This window comes from Trachurus japonicus, chromosome 1 (assembly GCF_045865225.1).
Source record: "Trachurus japonicus isolate A0001 chromosome 1, Traja_1.0".
Classification (NCBI taxonomy): domain Eukaryota; kingdom Metazoa; phylum Chordata; class Actinopteri; order Carangiformes; family Carangidae; genus Trachurus; species Trachurus japonicus.
The window spans coordinates 20,786,406-20,811,960 of NC_140907.1; the positions used below are offsets into that span (position 1 = coordinate 20,786,406).

Consider the following 25,555-nt stretch of genomic DNA (forward strand, 5'->3'; position numbering starts at 1 on the left):
GGACATATGACAAAAATGTGAAAAATGGGAACATGCCTTTCCAAGGTCCTAGAGGCTGGGGAATCAAAGTGTTTCTTCCCCATGCTTCCAGGAATATGCCCATCTGTTGAGATTTTGGCTAGGGCTATCTTTTGGTCAAACCTGATTTTAATGCTACTTGTGAGGACATTGTCAGGTTTATATGACTTATGGGTGCAATAACATCACACACTGATATGTCATGTTTAGGTGAATTGTGAGACCCATGGATACACACAAAAGTTTCATGTTTACATGACTTATAAAGACCAGGAAAGGGTAGGTCTATTTTCAGTGTTTTTTTAAATGCTTTTACTGTGATTGTATGCGCCTGTAAAGCACTTTGAGTTGCCCTGTGTCTGAATTGTGCTATACAAATAAACTTGCCTTGCCTTGCCTTTCACCTTGACTCCTGTTGCATATGTTTGAAATACCTTTATAATAGACATAGGTGTACAATAGTCATGCTCATCAGTCAGGTAACCTCTGACAGAAATGTCAGATATTCACATGTTAATACAACACAGTAAAACTGAGCTTTGTAGAGACTTAAAAAGAGACATAGCTAAAAAATGTGGTCAGTCTACTTTTTAAGTCTTATTATTGTATTGCATTTATGAATTTTGTAGTAAATGTTCATGTGAATAAAAACATGGAACACTTTCTGCCATTCATTCGTTTTTAATTGCTGGCAAAATATGTAAATTGAAACAGAACAGACCACAGAAAATAAAGAAATCTTGCCTCCTTCCCTCCACGGAATAAGGCAGTGCAGTAGACGAGGCATGTTTGAACTGGACCAGTTTTGTATCTTTCTATAAAAAAGACCACAGTAAACCCTCTATTGAAGCATACAGCTTCTATGAAACAGTATATTCTGCTAACCTTTCTAAATAAAGTCGGAATTTACATAGCTCCCATTCCAGTGAATTGTGTAATACTTCAAAAACCAGATTCAACAACTTATGGGTAAGAACAACGCAATGCTGAAAACTTACGAGATAACTGTGGAAGTAACAATCCCTTTAAGTACTTTCTCTATTGCTTGTTGAAACTGAGAGCGAGAGTATGAACCTATCTTCTTAAACCTCATTTTCTAAAAGAAATTATGGCAGGTACTGTGAATAAAACCAGGAGAGTGGGGAGTTGAAAAAAACATGCTTGTTAATCTGAACATTTGCCAGGACTGAGCAACTTAGCACAATCTGTTACAAACAACATGGAATGAAAATAAAATTCAGTTCAACTGATATAGAACAGTACCTTACCCACAGTTTGCATTTTGTAGTTTTATCTATTCATCTTCCTTTTTAATGCTATGATTCTGTTGTGAATGTAGTATTTGATGGCAACCCAGTCTCTGTCTTTTAGAGCTACCGGCTCTGCTTGGAGGCAGGAGTCACAGTCCCTTTTACCTGGTACTTTGCAGCTTGTTATGAAATGCAACATGTGCCGCTCAACAGCCTTCACTTCGTCACCTGTCCACTTGCTTCTCACCTTCCCAGCTGTCATAAACAGAAACAAAAGAAAATCATTTATCAATGGAAAAATGGCTCTGCTAATGTAAAAAATGCAAGATAGGATAGAAAATATTCTAGTTAATAATGTGAATACAAAATGCTCTTTAACCTTGTTTTCCATTGGAGCGCTTTGAGGATGCTTGGGATGTAACCACTTGAAGTGCTGTGCTATGCTGGGAATCTAAAAGGATGAAATAGAATATGTATTATGATAAAAGCACATATTCACATACTGTCATGCCTGAGGAGACTTAACTTTTCTTTTCATCACATGTACATTCACTTCAAACATTCTGTATTTGGGTGCATTTTATATTTTACCATTTCTTGGTTCAGTGTTGCCGTTTTTGTTGTCCAATGTGGTTGAGAGAGAAGTGCCCTCCATGCTGTCCAAGGTGGTTGAGGCAGAAGTGCCCTCCATGCTGTCCAAGGTGGTTGAGTCAGAATTGCCCTCTATGCTGTCCAAGGTGGTTGAGTCAGGTGTGTGGCTTGAATCCCCAGGAGTCTCAGTTCTTGAGCCTTTGAAAAGAAAAAATTAAATATGTTAAATGGATCCCTATGAAAAAGGCTTTCCTAACTTGCTACCTCCTCTTTACCTTCCTTCTAAGTTGCTCTGCCCTCCAGTGTACTGCTAACTGACTTCTTAGCTCTTATTGCAAAACATTAATTCCCTTTTTGTCATCTAATGTTGCTTTTCTCCATTGATTTCTTATGTGTCTCCTATCTTTCACTAATTTCTCTTATTCTTTCTGTTGTCTAGACCTAATAGGCTTCAACCTGTTCATCTTCTTTCTCTCAATGTTTCCAGATCTTTCAGTACCATATTCATAGATGATGTCTACCATCCTCTCTAATTAATATGCTGTTGTTCCTTAAGCCCATCTAACAAGATTATCACGGTAACTGTCTCCAGTCTCATAACTTAAAGATGTTACCACATACTGTGCGAGTCAGCAATGGTTTCTTCGCTGGAATCATCATCACTCGTGGTTACTTCATCTGGTTGAGTAAAAAAGTCAGGCCAAAGTTTTTAAATTAAAGGCTGAACATGCATAAATGTTACATTTAAAGCTCGATAAACTATGTTTTAAACTAAATTTCACCGTCAGGATTGATCTCGATGTCATCCAGCCCTTTCCCTCGCAGATCAGACAGTTTTCCTTTCTCCATTGCTATCAACAGTTTGCTGACTTTTGCAAGCTGCAGGGTACTCTCTGGAAGTCGGTAGAATTCTCTGTGGACACGGATGTTGTGTCCGAGAAAGGTGGCAAGTTGATCCATTTCATTTTCTTTAAGGTTTAGTACTGTGGACAAAGTGGCAACTTGTTTCCGCAATCTTGTTGAGGTGAGTGCCTCTGGGTACTTTGCACCACATTGTTTAGCATACTTGCGAAAGCAGTCGGAGCCTCTGTAATGGGAAAGGACACCTGGGCGTGCAAACAAGTACACATTCTCTGTGCGGACTTGACAGTCATTCCTGTTTGTCACGAGGAGGTCCATTGCAGCGATCATGTCAGGTGTGAGAAGCACAGGTACCATTCTTGACCCTTTACCACGAATCTCAACTCTGTCAAAGTGCCTTGCAAGCTTCCTTTCCAACTCAGTAAGGCCGATCATAATGTCAGGATTCAACTCTGTGCGATTCCGGGATGTGAAAACCTGGAGCTCCATTTTTGAAACTTCCCCTTGCCTTTTTCTGTTAAATAGTACTACCTGCGTTACAGTCACTTTAGCAAGATTTCCGAAGGTTATGCTGTTGCGGTTTTCCTCCAGGTCCTTCACGCACTTAGCAGATTCAGTAGCAAGAAACTTGTGCAGCAGCGACACATCCTGTGTAAATGGTAAAACCTGTGGTTTATTCCATTTGGCTTGTTTAAGTGTACCCAATGCAGCAGCTGAAATGGACTCTGTCCACTTTTTCTCATACAAAGTGGCAAATTGCTTGGCTAACTCTGCAACATCATGGCGATTTGCAATGATGGCATTGCACTGCACAATGCCTGCAACTTTGGCCAAACTGTGCCCCAATTTCAAAGCCAAGGATGGGGTTTTATATGAGTTGCTTTCCAACTCATAACCAGCAACTGCTCTGACTGCTTGTATGACCTGGGGAAAGTTACTAGGCATAACAAGGTCTTCTGTGCTCTTCAAAGGTGTCATAGCTCTTGCCGTTATCAATAATCTTGCCATCTCTCTCATTTTTTTGGCGTATGTAATCATTCCTTTTCTCATGTGGTTTCCTGGCATTGTAGAGTGACTCACCAAGGCTAAGAATGTCTCTTTCACTCCTTACTACTAAGGAAATGTCATCCTGATTCATTTCACAGGCAATCTTCCAAACAGCTTCATGAATTTGATCAGGTTTCGGTAAGTCCAGTTGGATCCGTTTTCGCCCAGCGGGAGGCTCTCCCTCAATGGACTTCTGAGGGCAGTTTCTCACATGTCTCCAAAGGCAATCTCTTGCATATAGTCCTTGACAAAACTTGCAATGACGATAACCATCAGACTCTCTTGCTGTAGTAGGTCTTCGACAAGCAACCATTTCTCCAGCACCAGAGGTTGCCACAGTAGCATTATGGCTAAAGTTTCCCCTCTTCTTAATAGAGCGTAACACATCTCTTCTTTCACGGGATCTTTTATTAAAACTGAAAGCCCTTGCAACATCAGGCTGTTGACTGTGGGCGAATTCAAGGTGTCTTGCCAATTTAGAAATGGCCTTTTTACAATAAAGACAATATTGCTTCTTGTTGTACTTGCTTTGTTTTGCTGGGTTTGGCAATGGAGTGACTTTTATGGAGCTGTTATTGTGTGATGTATTCCCTGATGAATTGGCACTGCAACTCATCACTAAAGTACTATGACTGCTGCTCCTCAGTGACGAACTAAAACTTGTAGGTTTCTCTGAACCAGTGATCTCCCCACTGTGTGCTGTAGCCATCCCCACTGGCATGTCCTTTAACACTTTTTTGAGAGGAGGAGATTCTGTGGTTCTCAGTTCGTTACTACAAAGACTTGTGTCTGAGGAATTGCCCCTTGAGTCTGGAACAAAGTCAATATCTTCATAATCTGTACAATCTGAAGATTCATCAGTAGAGGTCTGAAGGAAAATGGAGAAAAAAGCATTATTACATTCCTAAATAGCCAAGTTATCATTCTCCGTACAGTACCATCACATTGTGCATAACATGACTTGAAAGTGATGAGTCATTAAAAACATGAAATTGAACTGAATTGGATTCCTTAATACAGTTGTTTTTCTATTTCACTACTGTGTCATATTCATTACCTGGTTACGTAAGCTTGCAGAGTTTCCATCATGAAATCCACAATCATCGACCAAGGGATGTTCAACCTTTAAAACCATTATTAATACTGTAAATACAATTCACTGAATAGACATTTTCACCCCAGTTATATTAAGGTGGAAATGATGAAATGATTTAAATAACACTTTGAAAATATTTTGCCTCACATACCTACGACATACTATTAGGACAATAATCTCTAAACCACAACACATTTCAGTGTGCGATTTGATGTTGATGGTGTATGATATAAAAGGAGAACAACGCATAGCATAAAGTTTTGCGTTACTATGACTCACCTATTGCATAAAGTATAACAAATATTTTGAGAGAAAAAATCTGTTGCAACTTTGTCTTTCAAACATGGTGCATGAACTGGAAACGAGTGAATGGGAGAAATTCTGCTAGGCCCATGGAGGTTCTTGTAAAATAAATACCTTGAAAATAATGCATTTGCATATGACCAAATGTTTGGTTTTTGCTTTGATTTGCATACTCACAGAATTATTCATTCTGGTGAACAGACTCAAAGTCATCTGCCTCTCTCGCTCAAATATCTTTTTCTTGGCCTCATCGTAACGTTCCTCACACCGAGCATGATGCCGCTTTAGATTTTGCAGATGACAGCTTGCTCTTGACTGACCATATCAAGAATCAAATGTAAAGAACCTTAGTCTTAGTTAAGATTCTACAATATTTCCTCAAATAGAAAATATCCCCAGTCAAAGAACATAACATTTTTGAATGAAGGAGAAGAAGGCAGCTGTCTTACTTGCTTTGCAGTAGCTGTCTGGTGGAAGGAGACACCTCCAGTGGTCTGGCAGACCTTAAATGAAATGACAGAGATTCACTAATTGTTTGAGATTACACAGAACTGTAACTGGAAATTATGTTGCAATTAATTTTACTGTAAATGAAAATAATAGTGGTTCTAACTTCTTCTGTTGTTGTCAAAGAAAGCTCTAAACCCCACACTGATGTGAACTGATCTACTTCCCCAGAAATCCAATCATGTAAACTGGATGTTAAATGGACAAAAACATTAGCAAAATGATAAAAAAAATATATACAATTTAGAGAGAATAAAGATCAATTTGATGCTTTAAGGGGAAGTTAGAGCTAACAAATGGTATAGCCAATTTCTTCCTGCTATGCTATTCACAAACAAGTAATGCTAACATTGATATTGTGAACATTTGACACAAACTGATTGTTTTAATACAGTGAAAGGGCATTTCATGTATGCACTGGGCCCAACTGAGGCATATACTATACTTAATTCCAAATAGAATAAATTAATGTGTAATTACCTGTTGGATGGATGACGTGGATCTCTCAACTTCCTGCAGGCCAAGAAGTGAGTGAGTCGGGATCTCAACACTTGGTGTCTGCAACAAAAAACAACAATACAGTGTCAGAGATATTCTGTACTTTAAATCCTGACTAATCAATAAACAAATGATCATACTTGTTTCACTGAACATAATTTACAGGAGCATCTGGGCTCATTATGCCAAACTCTATAGAAACTGCTAACACTGTACAGCATCTGCTACCCAACAATATGAGGACATGTAACACACACTGTATAGTCGATGGGTCAGACAATATGAGGACATCAACTAAAACACACTCAAGTCTTTCACAGCCTAAAACAATATGAGGACATGTAACACACACTGTATAGTCGATGGGACAGACAATATGAGGACGTCAACTAAAACACACTCAAGTATTTCACAGCCTAAAACAATATGAGGACATGACGACTTAACACATGTAGAGTCCATGTTCCTGACCTCTAACTTCTTCTGTTGTTGTCAAAGAAAGCTCTAAACCCCACACTGATGTGATCTGATCTACTTCCCCAGAAATCCAATATTGATATTGATGATATTGTGAACATTTGAAACAAACTGATTGTTTTAATACAGTGAAAGGGCATTTCATGTATGCACTGGGCCCAACTGAGGCATATAATTAATTCCAAATAGAATAAATTAATGTGTAATTACCTGTTGGAAGGATGACGTGGATCTCTCAACTTCCTGCAGGCCAAGAAGTGAGTGAGTCGGGATTTCAACACTTGGTGTCTGCAACAAAAAACAACAATACAGTGTCAGAGATATTCTGTACTTTAAATCCTGACTAATCAATAAACAAATGATCATACTTGTTTCACTGAACATAATTTACAGGAGCATCTGGGCTCATTATGCCAAACTCTATAGAAACTGCTAACACTGTACAGCATCTGCTACCCAACAATATGAGGACATGTAACACACACTGTATAGTCGATGGGTCAGACAATATGAGGACATGTAACACACACTGTATAGTCGATGGGTCAGACAATATGAGGACATCAACTAAAACACACTCAAGTCTTTCACAGCCTAAAACAATATGAGGACATGACGACTTAACACATGTAGAGTCCATGTTCCTGACCTCTAACTTCTTCTGTTGTTGTCAAAGAAAGCTCTAAACCCCACACTGATGTGATCTGATCTACTTCCCCAGAAATCCAATCATGTAAACTGATCAGCAGATGTTAAATGGACAAAAACATTAGCAAAATGATAACAAATATATACAATTTAGAGAGAATAAAGATCAATTTGATGCTTTAAGGGGAAGTTAGAGCTAACAAATGGTATAGCCAATTTCTTCCTGCTATGCTATTCACAAACAAGTAATGCTAACATTGATATTGTGAACATTTGACACAAACTGATTGTTTTAATACAGTGAAAGGGCATTTCATGTATGCACTGGGCCCAACTGAGGCATATACTTAATTCCAAATAGAATAAATTAATGTGTAATTACCTGTTGGAAGGATGACGTGGATCTCTCAACTTCCTGCAGGCCAAGAAGTGAGTGAGTCGGGATCTCAACACTTGGTGTCTGCAACAAAAAACAACAATACAGTGTCAGAGATATTCTGTACTTTAAATCCTGACTAATCAATAAACAAATGATCATACTTGTTTCACTGAACATAATTCACAGGAGGATCTGGGCTCATTATACCAAACTCTATAGAAACTGCTAACACTGTACAGCATCTGCTACCCAACAATATGAGGACATGTAACACACACTGTATAGTCGATGGGTCAGACAATATGAGGACATCAACTAAAACACACTCAAGTCTTTCACAGCCTAAAACAATATGAGGACATGTAACACACACTGTATAGTCGATGGGTCAGACAATATGAGGACGTCAACTAAAACACACTCAAGTCTTTCACAGCCTAAAACAATATGAGGACATGACGACTGAACACATGTAGAGTCCATGTTCCTGACCTCTAACTTCTTCTGTTGTTGTCAAAGAAAGCTCTAAACCCCACACTGATGTGATCTGATCTACTTCCCCAGAAATCCAATATTGATATTGATGATATTGTGAACATTTGAAACAAACTGATTGTTTTAATACAGTGAAAGGGCATTTCATGTATGCACTGGGCCCAACTGAGGCATATAATTAATTCCAAATAGAATAAATTAATGTGTAATTACCTGTTGGAAGGATGACGTGGATCTCTCAACTTCCTGCAGGCCAAGAAGTGAGTGAGTCGGGATTTCAACACTTGGTGTCTGCAACAAAAAACAACAATACAGTGTCAGAGATATTCTGTACTTTAAATCCTGACTAATCAATAAACAAATGATCATACTTGTTTCACTGAACATAATTTACAGGAGCATCTGGGCTCATTATGCCAAACTCTATAGAAACTGCTAACACTGTACAGCATCTGCTACCCAACAATATGAGGACATGTAACACACACTGTATAGTCGATGGGTCAGACAATATGAGGACATGTAACACACACTGTATAGTCGATGGGTCAGACAATATGAGGACATGTAACACACACTGTATAGTCGATGGGTCAGACAATATGAGGACGTCAACTAAAACACACTCAAGTCTTTCACAGCCTAAAACAATATGAGGACATGACGACTTAACACATGTAGAGTCCATGTTCCTGACTTCTAACTTCTTCTGTTGTTGTCAAAGAAAGCTCTAAACCCCACACTGATGTGATCTGATCTACTTCCCCAGAAATCCAATCATGTAAACTGATCAGCAGATGTTAAATGGACAAAAACATTAGCAAAATGATAACAAATATATACAATTTAGAGAGAATAAAGATCAATTTGATGCTTTAAGGGGAAGTTAGAGCTAACAAATGGTATAGCCAATTTTTTCCTGCTATGCTATTCACAAACAAGTAATGCTAACATTGATATTGTGAACATTTGACACAAACTGATTGTTTTAATACAGTGAAAGGGCATTTCATGTATGCACTGGGCCCAACTGAGGCATATACTTAATTCCAAATAGAATAAATTAATGTGTAATTACCTGTTGGAAGGATGACGTGGATCTCTCAACTTCCTGCAGGCCAAGAAGTGAGTGAGTCGGGATTTCAACACTTGGTGTCTGCAACAAAAAACAACAATACAGTGTCAGAGATATTCTGTACTTTAAATCCTGACTAATCAATAAACAAATGATCATACTTGTTTCACTGAACATAATTTACAGGAGCATCTGGGCTCATTATGCCAAACTCTATAGAAACTGCTAACACTGTACAGCATCTGCTACCCAACAATATGAGGACATGTAACACACACTGCATAGTCGATGGGTCAGACAATATGAGGACATGTAACACACACTGTATAGTCGATGGGTCAGACAATATGAGGACATGTAACACACACTGTATAGTCGATGGGTCAGACAATATGAGGACATCATCTAAAACACACTCAAGTCTTTCACAGCCTAAAACAATATGAAGACATGTAACACACACTGTATAGTCGATGGGTCAGACAATATGAGGACGTCAACTAAAACACACTCAAGTCTTTCACAGCCTAAAACAATATGAGGACATGACGACTTAACACATGTAGAGTCCATGTTCCTGACTTCTAACTTCTTCTGTTGTTGTCAAAGAAAGCTCTAAACCCCACACTGATGTGATCTGATCTACTTCCCCAGAAATCCAATATTGATATTGATGATATTGTGAACATTTGAAACAAACTGATTGTTTTAATACAGTGAAAGGGCATTTCATGTATGCACTGGGCCCAACTGAGGCATATACTTAATTCCAAATAGAATAAATTAATGTGTAATTACCTGTTGGAAGGATGACGTGGATCTCTCAACTTCCTGCAGGCCAAGAAGTGAGTGAGTCGGGATCTCAACACTTGGTGTCTGCAACAAAAAACAACAATACAGTGTCAGAGATATTCTGTACTTTAAATCCTGACTAATCAATAAACAAATGATCATACTTGTTTCACTGAACATAATTCACAGGAGGATCTGGGCTCATTATGCCAAACTCTATAGAAACTGCTAACACTGTACAGCATCTGCTACCCAACAATATGAGGACATGTAACACACACTGTATAGTCGATGGGTCAGACAATATGAGGACATCAACTAAAACACACTCAAGTCTTTCACAGCCTAAAACAATATGAGGACATGACGACTTAACACATGTAGAGTCCATGTTCCTGACTTCTAACTTCTTCTGTTGTTGTCAAAGAAAGCTCTAAACCCCACACTGATGTGAACTGATCTTGTAACTAGAAATTACCTTCAATCATTTTAATTTAATATGTATCTTTTTATCTCCTAATACTTATCAGATCTTTGACTGTATAATCTATGAAGAGGATTAACTCACCAGAGCTCGCCATGGCCACTGAGATTCTCCATAGTCATAGGTTATTTCACTCTCTGCTTGGATGTCTTCCATAGCAAACAAGCAAAGATGAGGTTTACCCTGGACTATCAACTTTTTCATTCTGCAGTTTGAGGACTTGTGGCCATCATTAACCAGCCGGCCCATTGAGTCATCTTCATGGGAGGCATCAATGCTAAAATCGAACAAGGAAATATATCTAAGTTTTCTCCACTAAACCCATAATGTTGTAAAGAACAATTAATCTTTTATAGGCCTTTACTTACCACCATGAGCTATTGTTCCACTCAAAATCAAACAGGAAAACATTTTGCTTCTCTGTGTACTTTTTCTGCCGCTTGTCCCGTTCATATTGTGAGATCATCTCCCCACGGTACTCGACAACAAAGGATCCCTTTTCAATTGGTGCACAGGCAAAGACACCACGTCCTAATACACAAAAGTTCACTGATTAGTGTCAAGTAATAAAATCCAAATCAGGTTTACTAACTGCAGCTGATCAGGTATTGACAAAACATATGCAGAACAAACAAATGTAAGACTTTTTAACAGTGAGAAAAATATCTGAATGATGTTTGGTGATGTCTGGAATTGATGGTTAGGGCTGCAATCGATAAAATCACTTAAAAAATTATTGTTAAAATAGATGGCAACAAATTTCATTAGCAATTTGTTGTGTTGTGCAATTATGTCGCCATGATGTCTAGTAATGTTCACGCAGTAAACATCGGGAATGATATCTAACATACCTTTATAGTCATTGATCCACTGGACCTTTAAACAAGGCTTGTCATCCTCAGATAAAATAAACTGAGTAGCCTCAGCTTCAGGACGAAGTCTTGCTCTTCTTTTTGTCATGCTCCTTACTTGGCCATGTACTCCTCAACCTGCAAACATCTACATGGGAAGATGACAAAAAGTCAACGAGACAAGTACAAAAAAAAGACCAGTACTTATTTTGAATCAAAGAGGACTTATAAAATGATATTATTCATAACTCATTTGCTGATCAGGCTAATAGATCAGTGCAAACCCTGTGCAAATGTCATTAAACATTAAAAAACTTTAACAAATAATATTAACCTACCAAAGCACCAATAATGCAACTTCAAAGATAAATCCTGCTATAAAATCATTATAAAACTGTACTCTACCTGTACTGAATAACTAGTATCATTGTGTTAAATAGGACTTTGACTGTCTCTGCAGTTGAAGATGAAAATGTTTGTTTGGAGAATCGTCCCTTTAACTCAGGTTTGCATTGTTATGAACAGTTATATTTAGCAACAACTTCTACAATCTGTTGTTGAAGATTAAGCAAAAGTAATTAATTACCATTTATAATGCATCCCTTCCAGTTCGTTTGAGTCAACTGCGTGTTTGAGTTCCGTTTAGCCAATTAGCTAGCTAATTAGCTAACCTTACCGCATGGTGGATGTGTCGAAGGATTAAATGTCTCCTGAGCGCTGAAGGTCCCGGATGTGCCGTTCACCGAGAGCTCCGCTGCGGTCGTATCCGTTTCAGATAGGCTTTGCTTTGGCAATTAACATCTGATCAGATGCTGCAATACTGACTGACTAACCAACCAACCAACCAACGCTGATCTCAAACGCAATCATTGTGTAAAGCTGTTTGCCAGCCGCAGTATGATCAAACGGAAACAAAATAAGACTGATCTGTTTATAGAACTCAAGAGGGCTTTTATTTTGAAAGAGATAACTTATACAGGAAGTGGTCAATGCAGGAACTTCACCAGTCACGGACTTTCCTCGTCGTGTTTACAGTCGAAGCTCAGCAGCACGCACCTGAGTTCAGGTAAGAACAACGTTTATAAGTTGTTGAGAGTTGTCACAACAATGTTAACTGCTGTTACAGTTAATTTGGTTCCGTTTTCACGGGAAACTGTTCTTAACCAAGACTTAGGCATGTGAAAATGTCCTCATTTTCCCCAGTGTCCCGATTGTGGTGTGTTATATAGGTGCGTTGTTTTAAAAATGTCCTAATTTGTCATGAAAACCAGAGCAGCACTTCTGGACCTCAAGATGAAAATTCAGATGATTTTTATAAAAAAGGTAGTATAATGTGTTGTTCTAAAGGATTTAACAGTTGCTCAGTGAATAAAGTAACTTAATTACCCACTTTTAATGACTAAATTAATTACTAAATGAAGCTGGCATTGTGTACTGTGCGGTTTTTAATAGTGTTTTAATAGTTGTTAAACATCTGCACTTTACACAAGGCTATTGTAAAAAGTATAAGGAAATTTTAATTTAAAATATAATTAATGAAGTGTTGGCTATGTCAATCAATACTTATAGGTACACAAAGGGAGGAGAGACTGACCCTGATGATGACCATATTGAACTGGATGACAGCAGCAGCGGCAGGAACCTCCCAGTTCAACCTACTTTTGCTGTACCTAAAGGTTCCTAAGGTACCGTAGAATACTAATTAACTAAAAATGTTACTAACCCACCATATAGCAATATGCAAATTGCTCTTTTATATTGCTTGCCTGCTGGAATGTTGTTGTCTCTTGGAACATTTTGGGTGACGAGTAAAGCTTGACCACCTCAGTATGTTATTTCAAAGTTGTCAATGCTTCAAGATCCCCTCCAGACATGTTATGAGATTGAATAAAATACTCTACTTTGAAAAGGTGAATTATCTTGTCATTATCTTATTATCTTGATACTTTCTTTTATCCCTGTGGCATCAGGGAGCATCACAGACATAAAACACAAATACTATATTTACATTACTTTGGAGTATTTTATAAATGTATTTGACAGGGCTGAAGAGCAATACACTTTGACACACTCAAAGGGATTTTGTAAGGCCACACTACTCACAGGATGTCTGTAATCAAGTTCACTCTGTGTGAGCATATGCTTCCTGCCTCAACCAGTGTAGTGGTAAACATATTTTCTGGACTGCAATAACTATATAAAATGTATCTTACTTTTTAGAATGTAAACATTTGAATGCAATAGGAAAAGGCTATGGATGTAAACAACTGGTATATGCTTGTTTGCTCATGGTCATTTACTGGCAGGCGTGGTTAAGTACTAGTGGTTCTGTATTTCTGTTCAGTTAAGATATCTAAAGTGCTAACTTTACCTTCAATATATTGTTCATGTACAACCCCAATTCTAGTCCAGTTGGGACGCTGTGTAAAATGTAAATAAAAACAGTATGCAGTGATTTGCCAATCTCATAAACCGATCTTGGCGCTCTGCTCCCAGTGTTCCCCTAGCGTTATATTCTTTCTCTTGAGCAGAGCCATCAGCACTTTGCTTTTCTTTTCCAACCAATGAACTTTATTTATAGAGAAGATACTGTAGCACTTTCTGTGTTAATAGATTGCTGGAATCTGTCCCTCAGGAATGTCTTCTGTCAGTTCCAAAACCCGAGCATGACTTTGTATCCGAGCTGCCCTGAGCAGAGTTCTCCACACTGCATGAAAAGTGGGATATTTGGCAGTAAACACAACAGCAATGCAAATTGCCGTGGAAGTTCACATTGACAACTCAGCTTCAGACTCCTGGCCAGGTGTCAACACTTTGAGATGAAACCAGCTTATCTCTATCATCAGAGCAGTGGATGATGCACTCCATTTGTGGTTGCTGTGGTGGTGGGCTGTTACTTAGCCTACTTGTTCACTGGTGGCCATGTTCACTCAGCTTTCAATTGCAACATACAGAACAATCAGAAATCATCATTACTTTGATGCAAAATATGAAATCCTCTGTCAGTACTTTGGTTCCATGTGGACAACAACAGAGATTTCCACTAACATCAAGCTAATATTAAAGCAGAAGTAAGTGATATATTTGTGTTAATATAAGACTTAAATAGTTATATCTTCCGACAGCAATCACTTCTATAGAGTGTTTGGTCTGAAACACGGGTCTGTCAGTCACTCTGCTCTGCTCTGAGCCCAGGAGAAAACATTTATCGTATCCTACAGTTTTTATCCAATGAGGAGAGAGAACGGCATGCAGGGCTGTGTGTGCAGCCAAGGGACGCCGTGAATGTGGCGACGTAGGGACGAGGACTGTTATGGTGCGTTCAAGGAAACTCGTATTTTTCCGACCGTGAAGTCGTACCAGTTCGATCTGGTACGAGTTCACCGGTCAGAAGTTACGAGTGGCCGTTATAGTGACTTTCACCGGTAAAACAGGTCGGAAAAACACGAGTGTGTTGCCTGGAACGCTACAAAGTCGTAAGTCGTGGCTTGAAGCTGTAATTTACGATTTCAAAAGCCTGCCTGGAACGCAGCATTAGCGAAAACGACCGGACCACTTACTTCTGCTTTAACTCAATTAATTAATCATCGTAACATGTACATGAACAATATATTGAGGGTAAATTAGCACTTTAGATATCTTTACTGAACAGAACCACTAGTACTTACCTCACCTGCCAGTAAATGACCATGAACAAATAAGCATGTATCACTTGTTTATGTCCTTAGCCTTCTCCTATGGCGTTCAAACATTTACATTCTAAAAAGTAAGATACATTTTATATAGTTATTGCAGTCCAGAAAATCTATATGTTTACCATGAAGGACAGTCCACTGCACTGGTTAAGGCAGAAAGCATGTGCTCACACAGGTTGAACTTGATTAGCCCTGTCAAATACAATTACAAAATACTGCAAAGTAATGTAAATACATGTACATGTAAACACATTCAAAATCAAGTAACAGAAGTACCGTGCATAATGATGTATGTGTAGATTTTGACCCTTGAAGACTGTTTACATACATACACAAGTACATACACAAGCTCAAACATACAGTTGTGGGAACAAGAGGAAAAACACATTTTTAATTTTGGAATTTCAGCATTGATCATGAGGATTAACTTCCACAGACTCATTTTGAAACTTTTTATATTTCCAGACATTCCTCAAACAAGAGCTGGTGGCCCTGCACAACAGATCCTGAAGACCTTCCCTCGCACTCAGCATGGTCAGCGTATTCAGCTTATACATTCTCACTGTGAAATTGAGAACAATAACAACAATATCCTAAACTCTTATTAAGAATATAGAATGTTGTTGTTATTGTTCTCAATTGCACTGTGAGAATTTGAGTGGTGCTTATTCTGCTTAAGACTGATTACTGTACAGGACACTGAGATGTTTACTGTACAGAGCTGAGCACTAACTACTGAATGAGAGTATAGAATATTGTTGTTCACTGTGAGAATTTATGGTGCTGCTTATTAGGTTTACAAAATTCCTTGAATTTTCAAAGTTGGAAACTGTCCATGGGAATCAAGGGGAATATATGGGAATTTATAGGAATTAACAGGAATAATGGGAAATTTGCAAAATTGCTGGTTAGCCTTTAACAGGGAATTTAAGTGTAGTTAAAAAAATATCTTGCTTATATCTTGGTTAAAACAACGAGATTTAATACAAATTCAGTTGAATTACTACCCTGCTCTGTGCATTCCTCAATCACATGCACAGCTAATTTCTAGAATCCTGCACACTACAGCAGGACTATTGAAGCCACATTACTGCATGCAAGTTTAACAAGCAAATAAAAGTAAATCAGATATGCTAATGTAAGCTAGCTAACATCATTGCATTGACAATTTAAGAGCCTAGCTATCATGGTGCTAGCTAGCTCAACTGTGATGTGTTTCTTCTGCCTTCAGCTGGCCTTTTTTCACACAAGAATGTAGGTTATGTTTGATTTAGCATGCTGTTTGAGGAGTATTCACCTATTCATCTAGCCTTTCTATTCATTTATCCAGCATATTTTTAAAGACCATTCCAATTGTTTAGCTAACTATTTATATATCTGTGCATAGCATTGCATTAGCATTTTTTACAAACTTTTCTCTCATCTTATTCTACAGAACAATGTAGATACATTTTACCCCAGCCAATGCAGAAGGAAAGGCTGTGAGCAATTGCATGCATGTCTGGTGATGACAAAAAAAAAAGTTTGTGTTTATGCTTGCATGACAGTTTGTATGAATTACCCCAAATTTCCCATTAATTCCCATATATTCCCATGGCAAGTTTCCAACTTGGAATATTTCCAAAATTCCCCAGTTTAACTTCCCATGCAAAGTTTCCAGAAATCTACCGGACATTTTCCACCCCTTTGCAACCCTACTGCTTACTGTGCGTAATACTTGTTTACTACAGAGTTGAAGAGTATTGATTATAATTATTAAAAATGTAATAATTCTAATAAATATTGCAATGTATGATTATTGCCAGTACTGTAAATAGTGTTGTTCTTGCACAATACATTGTACCCACTTAACCTGCCTTAGGCTACTGTTGGTGAGATTACTTATTGCACCTAAGACCCAGATGTTGATGGGAATTATTATTATTAATATTATTATTATTATTATTATTATTTGACTCTAATTGTATGGAATATGTATATTGCAGTAATGCTTCAAATGTGTTAGTGTGTCTGAACAAAGTGACATATGAGGACCTGCAGAGTGACGTCACTGAAAGTGTGTTAAAAGTGTGTTAAGTTCCAAAACTGGCCACTAGTTGGCGTAATCGAAGATGAGCAAAAATGTTAAACACACTTACACACTTTATTTCCTAAAATTGTGATTTTTAAGGACATTGGAGATTTTTGGTCTGGGAGCATGTTGGGGAGGTCTAGAACACTGTAGAGAGCTCAGAAAAATGAGGACGTCAAAAATGTCCTCATTTTTCCTTGTGTCCTGATAGTGAAGGTGTGTTATCATAAAAATGTCCTGATTTGTCATGAAAACAAGAGCACACACACACACACACACACACACACACACACACACACACACACACACACACACACACACACACACACACACACACAGTAAATGAGTGCCCTTTACCTGCAGGTGAACTTGTGATCTCCACTGTGAAGAGAAGATCACTGTGTCATCAGACAGGTGGCCACATCATAGAGCAACATGGAGGATTTAAATGCTTACTGTTGTGGGTCGACCACTGTGATGGTACCACAGGTAGAGAGGTTTCCCTAGCAACAGTACAGGAACTGATGCCAGAGCCACGACGACCACTGCTCTCTGGATTATCCTCTGCAGGAGGAGACAGAGTGGAGGCGGTGGGAGGTCTGAGCGGTGAGTCGTCGTCGTTGCCTCAAACAGAGGTGTGAGTGACTCTGACTCACCTGGCCCGGGTGCAGCGGCAGGACGTCCTCGCTGTCGGTGAAGAGGAGCATGTTGATGAAGTGCAGGAGGATGCTGGGAGCTCGGTCCGACTGGCCCGGCCCGTAGGCCAGCCACTTGTAAACGATCAGAAACACCAGATAGCCAAACAGACCCAGCATGAAGACCAGCTGTGGGAGCAGAACCAGAAACACCATAACCCGCTGCCCTCGGTGTCTGCAGACAGAGAGAGGAGACGCTGTGAACATGTCCCACGTGTCGTACATACTGCCGTCCATCGTCATCCAGTAGAGATGTGATTCTATACTGATTTAAAATAAATTCATAAATCAAACAAATTATGAATATTCTTCTTGAAAGAAGTTTAGCTATTCCTATAGATGGTGCGGTACTGGTGTCTCCTTTACATGTGAAATGTGTTTTGTAAGTGGTGGAAAACATAAAGTATGTTTTTTGTTGTTGTTGTTTATTTGTAATGGGACTGCATATTCATGAACATACAAAAACCTGTGGGAAAAATGTCAGATTTAGCTCTTGAGCTAATTTCCACCTGCTTCTTCCTTCATGATGCATTTCAGATTATATCATGTCACGTCATCTGCAACTTCATATACACTTTTAAGATCTGATAGTCAGTGGGGACTTTGTCATGTACAGAGCCACTAAAAACAAATGAAAGGATAAAACTTGTTAGAAATCACCTGAAACTTGTGTGTGCACATCACGGTGCGTCCCAATACTTAAACAAATAGCACTACACATCTGTCTTATCCTCCCTTCATATACTGTACATACAAAATGTATCATGATATATTAGTATATTGTCTATTACAACCACAAGGTGAATCAAGAATTGTTTTTCAACAATCAAAATCAAATTTTCTTAATTGTGCACCCACAGAGAGTATTGTGTGTTTCAGTACCTGTAGTTGAGGTATGACAGACAGACTCCAAAGGTCATGTGAACAACTCCTATTATTATGGACATCTTCATCTTATAGGAATTCAGAAATGATAAGTGGTTGCTAGCAAGATGCCAGATCTGTAGGAGATGATGACGAAGAAGAGAAAATGATCAATTAAGAAGCAAAAGAGACAAAAAACTAAAAAAAAGAATAAGATGATGAGGAAATTGTGAAAAGAAGAACAGCATAATAATAAAATTGAAGACAGAGTGGAGGCCAATGAATGACAGAGGGAGAAAAGGAGAGAAGTAAAAGCATCTCGACCCTCAACACTAATTTCTTCTTCCAACTGACAATATGCACAATGAATATACAGTATTATGTGCTTTAGTGGCTCATGTATTGTCCTCCTGTAACAAAATCGGCTGTAAGCTGTGCAGCAGGTTATCAGGAGGGGAAACTAACTGTCCACTTCAGGAGGAGGTTGTGGTTAATGGACGGATGTGAAAAGGACACACAGCAGCCATGCTGGATTCCTATGTGACTTAAGTAGTTGATGGTATCTCTGCTATCAATGACGGTTTTGTTGTTATTATTGCAATCATGACGACAAGGATCATCTAATTTGGAGGAATTATAGCTATTTTAACCCAAATCACAGTCCTTTCCTGATTGTAATCAAGCCATATAAGTTCGTATAAAAAGTGAGCACACTCAATATCGATTTGAAAAAAAAAAACTGTTTACAGGTGTACGGCAAAAGAGGCTCAGAGAGAAACACAAACAACCAGCACTCATGCGGGTCGAGCTTTCTTCAAAGCTTCTTGCTGAAATGCGCATGTTGTAGACTAGCCTACTGCTGCCTGGATTAAAAAGGTTTAAGATCTGATAGTCATGAGTGTTGGCTGTTTGTGTATATTACTGTTTTTATAGTAATCACAGCTGTGAGGGTAGGCACATCATCACTCTTGGTACAGTCTCTGTGTCTATTGTTATAACTGACAACTATAGTTGCTATCATAGGGGAGAAATGGTGAACATGGTAGACAACAATCACTCAGTGAAACATGCAGAGAGTCAAAGAGGAAAACAGCTTTTTGACACAACCTGAGGGGACAAGAGGAAAAAGACAGGGTGAGGGAGACAGAGTAGCAGAGGGAGGACGAGCTCAGGACTCATACTGGGTCGATCCCGAAAGGGTACGGCCCCTGGAAGACTCCAGTGATGTTGGGGTCCAGACTGAGATACTGGCTCCCTCTGAGGATTTCATCACTGCAGACACAATGATTACAGTGTAATGATTAGTAATATCATTAGACACACAACATTCGTGTGTGTGTGTGTGTGTGTGTGTGTGTGTGTGTGTGTGTGTGTGTGTGTAGGTGTGTGTGTCACCTCCAGTTCATGGGTCTCAGATGCCATCCTGAAGTGAAGAGGCTGAGGCCTCTGCTGAAACAGTCGTTATAGATGGCTCCGGTGTAGACGGAGAACAGGCCCATTAGTAAGATCATGTAGCGACTGGTGTACACCATCCTCCACATCTACACACACACAGATACACACACTCCATGAAAACGATTGCGACTGTGGCTTTGTTCATCATAATACTTCACGTTGAATAAAGACCTTGAGTATGTTTTCAGAACTTCATGAAGTCATCGTGAAGCTGACCTTTGGATATACAATTGAATTGATTCTTATCAAGTCAATCAGGGAAAAGTAAACTTCCATAACTGCCTCGTTCTTCAGCTAAACAGACAAAAACATTCAGGCCAACAGCTCAAATAGTGGTCAACTGGATCAGTTCAAGGCTCAATTTCTGTCCCAGTGTCTACCCCCAAGTATTTTTAAAACAGCTCTGTTGTGTGTGGATCACCACCTCACTCCCGGTGTGTGTGTTCTTGTCGTCCTGCAGGATCATCCAGAGAGCGGCCGCACACATCAGCAGACCATGACCCATATCGCCAAACATCACCGCAAACAGGAAGGGGAATGTCACTATGGTGTAGACAGCTGTTTAACAAACAAATATCATACACATGTTATTTGGCTTATAAACCTGGATTTTTATTTGTTAAAATATATTTAAAGTAATCACATACTCATTGTGAAGGTGATTAAACGTGACATTAGCAGTAAGTAACCCTGTACGGTGTGTCCACTTTACCTGGGTTGACCTCCCTGTATCTGGCCACTCCATAGGCCTCCACGATGCTTTGAAAAGCAGCTGTGAAAGAGTTGGTGGTGAACAGGGTGGGAGGGGGAGAAGAGTAGGAGGAGGAGGGGAGACGGTTGTAGAAGGAGTCCACAGCACTGCCACTTCTCCTCTGATAGAAAAACAGAGGGAGAGAAAACTGTGAGGGTTTGCAGACATCAGCTTTCTGTTTCATCAGTGGACTCACAGTTCAACATCAGAGGCCTGCTCGGGTTTAACTCTGGGTTCACCATGGTAGCTGCTGCTGAACGTCTTACTTGCACCTTAGTGCCCCGATAACTATAAACCCAGAGTTAACTGAGTCAGTTCATAACAGGTTCAAAGTTCAGGTGAGGAGGACAAACAGGTTAAATTAAGTCAGATAACAAAAAGTTACCCTGGGTGTGTGGAGCTTGATTCATACTGTAAGAGCTCCACACTTGATGGGAAAAAACAATCAACACCTTTCCCTGACATCGTGCACACTCACCGTGCCCTCGATGAGAGCGCTCTGCAGCAGAAGCAGCTTCCTCACTGGGCACCAGGCTTCTGCTATCAGACATTTGTCGGTAACAGAGGGACTGCACAGGTTCAGGACTGTATGGACAGACTTGCACTTCCCCACACGCACCTGAAGGCAACACAAAGAAATATATTAGTGCTATCACACATCATTGCTGGTTGTTGTTGACCGAAAGATGCATTAATCGGCTGTCGTACATTTTGATGAATTACTGTATTGTGCATCGACTGGTGTTTAGGCATCAATGGGAAGTAGGGGGAACAAACGCAGATCATAATACACATACATAACTCCAACGGCCAGATTATGTTCAGTGCATGAGACTTTACAGTCTACAATTGATCATAGTTGAAACAGTTTCTACTCGAAGTGTCTTCAAAGTACAGACATGATGGGACATGACAAACAGCTTCCCACAAGAGACGCAGGAGAAACTGAGAAAAGGTCAAACTAAATGGAGCAGCCTGTTCAGAGGCAAAACTGAACAGGAGTCAACATGAAGTTGTTCAGAGGAGGCAGGAGTTGGTACCTTCCACTGTGGCAGAGCGGATTCACAATGACACAGCAGCTGCTGCAGGTAACTCTCAGTCTTGGACAGCACCTGGACGGGACAGGGACAAACCGGGACTGGAGTCACTGCTGCTGACAGAAAAACACTGTTTCTCTATAACAAGTCTGAAATCTCATTGAAAACAAAAACAAAATCATGCCGTACCAGTGTGATATCCTCTATCCTGGTGTACACATCTCCCAGGATTTCCTGTCTCTCCTCTTCACTCTCTGGGTATTTAAACGTGTTGGTATGGAAACTACACAAAATAAGAGCACAACACCATGAAATAAAAGCAACACAAGCTCTCAGCTCATCACCAATCAGATCATCTAACTGGGAGGAAAAATTTCAAACTAACCAGTCACAGATTTTCTGGACTCTGTGACCGATGGTGTCGCCCCAGTATGAGATGAGAAAGACCGTCCACTTCACCATTTCACCCTGGGAGTAGAGGGAGAGATCGAAACAAGTCCTTTAGTGTTACTCAGATATGTCACTTATAGGACAATGTGAGAATTGTTTTACAATTATTATCATTACTAATTAATTATTGGAAATCTGAATTTCTCTTTGGGGATAAATATCTATCTAGTTATCTAGTTATCTAGTCGGACTGCTGTCGGTGTTCAAATGCAGCCTCTGAAAGAAGCAATAGATAATTTCATGACCAGTATGAGAGGAATAATAATAACCGATGCACATTTTCTCCATTAAAATAACTTGACTGCCCACTCTCTGATTAGTTTTAAGTGGCCCTGATGTGAGAAAGGAGAAGGACCTGCTCTATAAAACCAAATCAGGTCATCTCTACCGTCTCAGGTGTCTCCAGCCTTTCCTCCATCTCCTGGAAATCAGCAATGATGTATCCTCGACAAGCTCTCCACAGGAGCCGCTCAAATGCCAACACTCGCCACGAATGGACCACCCCCACGACAAAACTGTAAGGAGGCCAGACAGAGGACGGACTTGTACAACACTCAGAGAAAGAGAAGGAGAGAGAGAGAGAGAGAGTACTGACCTGAGGTGCATATCCTGACCACACTCCATGGTGTCCAGAGATGGAGGAAGAGGACGTGTGAACTGAAAGCACACAAACACATCCCAGTGAAACAATCGGAGGAGAAATGGAAACATCACCCACACTCACACTCTGTACCTGTGACTCAGTGAGTGAGTGCGTGAGAGTCAGGACGGCACGATACTGACGGAGCTGGATCAGCTGAGTCCTCAGACTGTTCCTGTTTTTTAACACCTGGGAGCGGAGGACAAGGTCAAAGGTCAAGAGCTGGAAACAAGGACACTGACGAGATCAATGGAAAGACTCGTGGACATAAATGTGAATAAGGATCACGCATAGGGACAAACGGTGTGAGTTGGTGTGTGTGTGTGTGTTTCAGAAGGTATAGTTTAGATGTGATTCATTATGTTGGAGATCCTCACAAAGATACAAGTGCAAGTTTGTGTGTCAGCACCTCTTGTAATTCTCCGGCCAGTCGTTCACTCTCTTCTTCGATCATTAGCAGCTCCCTGGGCTGAGGAGCTGACAGGGCCGGACTGAGCAGCTCAGTCAGAGGAGGAGACCAGGAGCGACCAACCTCCTGCTCCAGGAAGGCTGGACACCGAGGAAGAGGAGACAAAATAGCATGATGGAGGAGTTATACAAGCCTGAGACACAGGAGGAAGCTGCAGGGAAAAGATTTTCATCTTCTGGACATAATGTATGAAGATAAATGTTAAAAACATGTATAAAAGTACATAGTCAAATTTGTATCCATACTGTTCAAAAAATATATTAATGATGAGTTTTGTATCCCATAACATATGTGAAGAATGTATATTCATTGATAAATTAGTAGAATATGACACAAACCTAAGAAGAATAGCCATAAAAACACAACTGAGGTGCTGTTGTTGTTTTCTTATTTCTGCCGTTTTTATGCAGTGATTTTTATGCGGTCATTAAAAACAAGTAAACACAGCAAAGATTCAAAACTAAAGGAATATTTCTTCATTTCCAAAGTTTCAAGCAATCTTTTCCAAGTTTAAACTGAGCAGTTCAAACATAATGCAGCACAACATGATTTGAACATGAATTTTTCCTGTGAGGGACATAGTGTATCATCAATCACATTTTCAAAATAAAAGAAAATGCATTCACTGACTAGAATCTGCCTCAAAGAGTACTTACAGAAATGTAGTAGAGTCAAAAGTACAATATTTGTCTTTTAAGTGTAGTGAAGTAAAACTCAAGTAAAGAACAAATGCTTAAAACCTAATAGGCTAATATATTTACAGTACAGGACTCAAGTAAATGTATTTTGTCGCTGTTCACCCTAACCTTTAACCTGAAGAGTTATGGTGTCTCGGTCATAACTCACCAAATGTCTTCTCCATCTCCTCACACCTCCTGATCTCGTTCACAAACTTCCTCTGGAACAAGTTCACATCAGGGTTGAGCTGAGCCACAGGGAGGAAAACAGATGGACGCAAATGAAACTCTTGACTTGATGATCTTAGTTTCAGCAACACACTTAAAAAACATTCAGAGTTTATGGGCAGCCATGTCCAAACACCTTGTTTTCTGTCAAATGAAACAACATTCAGTATTTAATGTCGGAGCTTAATGATGTGGTGTCAAAATACAAAGTATGTTGTCAGTCACTCACATCTCTGAACTCCAGCAGTCCCAGTTCTCCCAGCTCGCTCACACAGTTGTAGGCTGATCCAGACTGCAGGAAGATCTGGACCAGACACACCTCTTCGCTTCGCAGCAGTGCTCCCATGACAACCACCTGAAGGACAAGGTGGTGGTCCCAATAGCGGCACACAGCTAAACCGGATGAGACTTTATCCAAAAGCTCCAACGACTATCACTTACTGTCTGTCGGCAGGAACCAGGGATAAATGAATATAGATTTTAGTTTAGTTAGTTTATTCCTTCAGTGTCTGCATCGAGTAGAGGTCCCGGTAACTTCTGTTGCAGACTGTTGTGGTGGACAGGAAGAGATTTGGAGGGAAAGTATAATGACAAACCCATGAAAGCTATCCTCCTTCATGTGACCAAAGGCAGAAGTCACAGTAATTGTATTAGAAGAGAGGGGGAGGCACTGAGTCAGCATGGTAGATGACTGAATGAAGGCTTTTTTGCTTCTTTTTTTTTTGCACATGACATACATTTAAAGATGCCCAAGACATGTTCATGAACTTTTCTCTTTTTTTGTTTTCACAAAACAAGACATAAAATTATTGCTCCTCAGGAACTTGATGACATTCATACACAGCACATGTTCCATTAAAAAAAAAAACATATATACACTTATATATTATAGAATAAAAATACCTGACACAAAATAGATTTTGTTCATATTGGATATTCAGTAGTCTGAAACTGAATAAACCTGATCTTAAATTAGAGTTTGGTGCCTGTTGTCAGTTAGGGAGAGGTTACTAACAGAGAGTTTCCTCTCAATATTTCAGAACAGGCCTCAGATATATAATCAGGGATGAGGGCGGTGGCTAAGGACTTGGCCATCTGTCACTATACACCTTATTCTGAAAAAACAGACCAAAAGTTGAAGGTAAGTAAAA

General features: G+C 39.6%; 1 protein-coding gene across 1 annotated transcript in view; it reads right to left on the reverse strand.

The window, feature by feature from the left end:
* Nucleotides 1-24,750, reverse strand: part of tcirg1a (T cell immune regulator 1, ATPase H+ transporting V0 subunit a3a) — a 27,047-nt gene extending 2,297 nt beyond the window's left edge. The window contains exons 1-23 of the mRNA XM_085789194.1: nucleotides 24,634-24,750; nucleotides 24,346-24,424; nucleotides 23,440-23,579; nucleotides 23,124-23,219; nucleotides 22,986-23,047; nucleotides 22,779-22,905; nucleotides 22,326-22,408; nucleotides 22,130-22,223; nucleotides 21,944-22,015; nucleotides 21,382-21,522; nucleotides 20,865-21,024; nucleotides 20,577-20,710; nucleotides 20,093-20,238; nucleotides 19,879-19,969; nucleotides 18,716-18,834; nucleotides 17,795-18,008; nucleotides 17,595-17,702; nucleotides 10,044-10,121; nucleotides 9,249-9,326; nucleotides 8,384-8,461; nucleotides 7,679-7,756; nucleotides 6,859-6,936; nucleotides 6,154-6,231 (exon numbers count right to left, since the gene is read on the reverse strand). Coding sequence (XP_085645320.1) covers nucleotides 6,154-6,231; nucleotides 6,859-6,936; nucleotides 7,679-7,756; nucleotides 8,384-8,461; nucleotides 9,249-9,326; nucleotides 10,044-10,121; nucleotides 17,595-17,702; nucleotides 17,795-18,008; nucleotides 18,716-18,834; nucleotides 19,879-19,969; nucleotides 20,093-20,238; nucleotides 20,577-20,710; nucleotides 20,865-21,024; nucleotides 21,382-21,522; nucleotides 21,944-22,015; nucleotides 22,130-22,223; nucleotides 22,326-22,408; nucleotides 22,779-22,905; nucleotides 22,986-23,047; nucleotides 23,124-23,219; nucleotides 23,440-23,579; nucleotides 24,346-24,424; nucleotides 24,634-24,750 — 2,451 coding nt within the window. The remainder of the gene's footprint in view (nucleotides 1-6,153; nucleotides 6,232-6,858; nucleotides 6,937-7,678; nucleotides 7,757-8,383; nucleotides 8,462-9,248; nucleotides 9,327-10,043; nucleotides 10,122-17,594; nucleotides 17,703-17,794; nucleotides 18,009-18,715; nucleotides 18,835-19,878; nucleotides 19,970-20,092; nucleotides 20,239-20,576; nucleotides 20,711-20,864; nucleotides 21,025-21,381; nucleotides 21,523-21,943; nucleotides 22,016-22,129; nucleotides 22,224-22,325; nucleotides 22,409-22,778; nucleotides 22,906-22,985; nucleotides 23,048-23,123; nucleotides 23,220-23,439; nucleotides 23,580-24,345; nucleotides 24,425-24,633) is intronic.
* Nucleotides 24,751-25,555: the final 805 nt, after the last annotated feature.